General features: G+C 39.7%; 1 protein-coding gene across 1 annotated transcript in view; it reads left to right on the forward strand.

Moving 5' to 3' along the window:
* Positions 1-2,500, forward strand: part of LOC138028919 (lysyl oxidase homolog 2-like) — a 17,137-nt gene that overhangs the window by 13,437 nt on the left and 1,200 nt on the right. Inside the window, exons 5-6 of the mRNA XM_068876560.1 lie at positions 1,258-1,506; positions 1,850-1,996. Of these exons, the coding sequence (XP_068732661.1) occupies positions 1,258-1,506; positions 1,850-1,996 (396 nt within the window). The remainder of the gene's footprint in view (positions 1-1,257; positions 1,507-1,849; positions 1,997-2,500) is intronic.

Genomic DNA, 2,500 nt, shown 5'->3' on the forward strand with positions numbered 1-2,500 from the left:
CGAAAATAACAGGATATAAAAATGTCTTACACGCTTCGAAAGTTACAAAAGGAAAATGAAAAAACTTAAGATCAATCTACAAATAACGGTAAAACGATGTCGTATACAACTTGACTTCAACTGAAGCCTTAAATCTTAATTTTACAATTATAAGAGATGAAATTGAACTTAAGCGAGTAAAGCTACAAACCGCGTACATAAACAAACTAAAATAACGTAAGATAATTACCTTGGTGCTGCCTTGATCACCAGAACAATGATAAACTTGGAGAAACTTGTTAACTTGTGGTGAATTAACATATCTTGCGTCAACTGATCTTGTAAACGATAAAATTAACCTTATATAACGGTAGTTGGGTGTCGCGGCGCTTACGCGTGAGTTTTTGTGACATCATAAAACTTACTCGAAAGATCTAGAGACTACGGTAGCGTACACGAGAAACTAATACGCATGAAAAAGCCTTACATAACTGAATACACGTTAAAGAAACTTCCAACAACTAGGAATAGTACTCTTAAGGATGCAGAGTCTAGAAACTGAGCGTTAAACAGCTTAAATAAGAAACCTGTTGAAAACTTGCGCAATGTTGCGCGTGCAAAATTTGTTGCTGAAGCGCGCGCCGCTTTAAGTGTCGTACATCACGCACGCGCAATTTAACTGCTGTCGCTACACCATGTTACCACCAATAGCGTAGCTCCTACTCTACTATAAAAACTACACGTAACCCATAATCCCTCGATTCGCTCTGACGAAGGGCTAACGCTCGAAACGTCAGCTTTTAGAATCTCTGTACGGTGGTCAATTTACATTATCAACTCCGTTGATAAACCAAATTTTTGTAAATTATTGAACCGTTGACCGAAAAAAGCTGGGGACGAGATTGTGTTATTTTTGTTGAGCAGAAAAGAAGTTTGAGCGAAGAAAATATTTTGAATGCATAATAAAGCAATTATTGAATTCGGCTTTCGTAGAATATGAAGAATTCTGCAGTTACAGTGACGTCGTGGTTGCTTTGTTTGTGTTGTGGCCATGTTGGTGTAAACAAATTGATCCTGCTGAAATCGAACTCTATACTTCAACAAATACTTTTTGTTTGGCTTCGGAAAAAATGACCATTGATCACTAGAATCAAAATACTATGGTTACTGGATTTAACAATCTTTCTCATCAGTTTCTTTCTGTGTAATATGATTCTTTACCATTTCCTGGAAACTTCTCAATTCCATTTGTTTGTTGGTTTATTTTTCCTTTCAAAGACGCGCCAGTTTTGACATACGGGGGCTGCTGGATTGACAATCCGCACGATAGAATCTTGAAGGATCGGTATTCATCTTATAGAGGACGCATTAATTGGCAAAACCTTGGAGAGATTGTGTTGAACTGCGCAAAGGATGCAAGTGGCAAATACAATTTGATGGCCGTACAATTCTTTGGCGAGTGTTGGTCTCAGGCGGGAAATCCAGATTACAAGAAAATGAAGGCAGCCCCGCACGCTTGTGGATCAGGTACTCTTTTATTTATGGCTATGGCTATAATTTTTTTCTAGAAAGTCAAATGGATCAGTCATATTTCCAACAAATCCGTTTGGTAACTGCATGTGGATTACTCCATTTTTCGTTTAACTTTCTTACTTCGTTCCCGTTTTATGGCCCTTTTTGAGTACTTTGGCGCACCTTCACTGTTTAAGAAAAAATGAAAAGAATTTTTAAAGACAATTTTGGAAGGTTTATCGATGTAGACAGGGAATCGCTTGCTATGATGCACTGAGCAATCACCCGCACGGGAAATTCTCAAGATCACTTCCCCAGAATCACTTGCGTTATTTATCTTCCTTTTTTTTCTCCTTAGGCGTTGGTGAAAAGTCCCACAATGCTGTGTATACATTCGGACCTCTTTATGATTTGGGCTGCTGGATAGATCGGCCCGGTCAACGAACAATGCAGCTACTAAGGAAACGCCCACGAAGAATTAATTGGCTTCACTTGGAACCGTTAGGTTTGTGTGACTCCATAGGCCTTTCGCATTTGACATGAAAGTGCACGGATAAGGACGATAAGCCGGAGGTCACGTCTCACAAAAAACTTCCTTGTTAATTAGTTCCCTGTGGGACGTTAAAGAACCCACACACTATTCGAGAAGAGTAGGGGATGAAGTTCCCTCTGTGTGTATATGGGTGGGTGGGTATAGCAGGTCCACATCAGCTGAATAGCTACCAAAACTTCAACTTGCTCAAACAATAAATAACAACAACAACAACAACAATAACAACCAGACACCATACAGGCTAATGCGCGTGATATTTAAAGACGTCTGAATTCAAGGCAGTATTATCAATGTGTTCACCCGCGGGCGCAAATTAAAATAATTGGCGCTGATCCTATCTCAGAAACGGAGTGCCTTTAGCTTGTAATCGAGCTTAGAAGTCAATTTGAAATCGACGGCTTCACCGATGACGCGCTACGTGCATGTTACCACTTTGGACGAGAGTCGATCTTGTTG

This window comes from Montipora capricornis, chromosome 13, assembly GCF_036669925.1.
Source record: "Montipora capricornis isolate CH-2021 chromosome 13, ASM3666992v2, whole genome shotgun sequence".
NCBI classification, from domain to species: Eukaryota; Metazoa; Cnidaria; class Anthozoa; order Scleractinia; family Acroporidae; genus Montipora; species Montipora capricornis.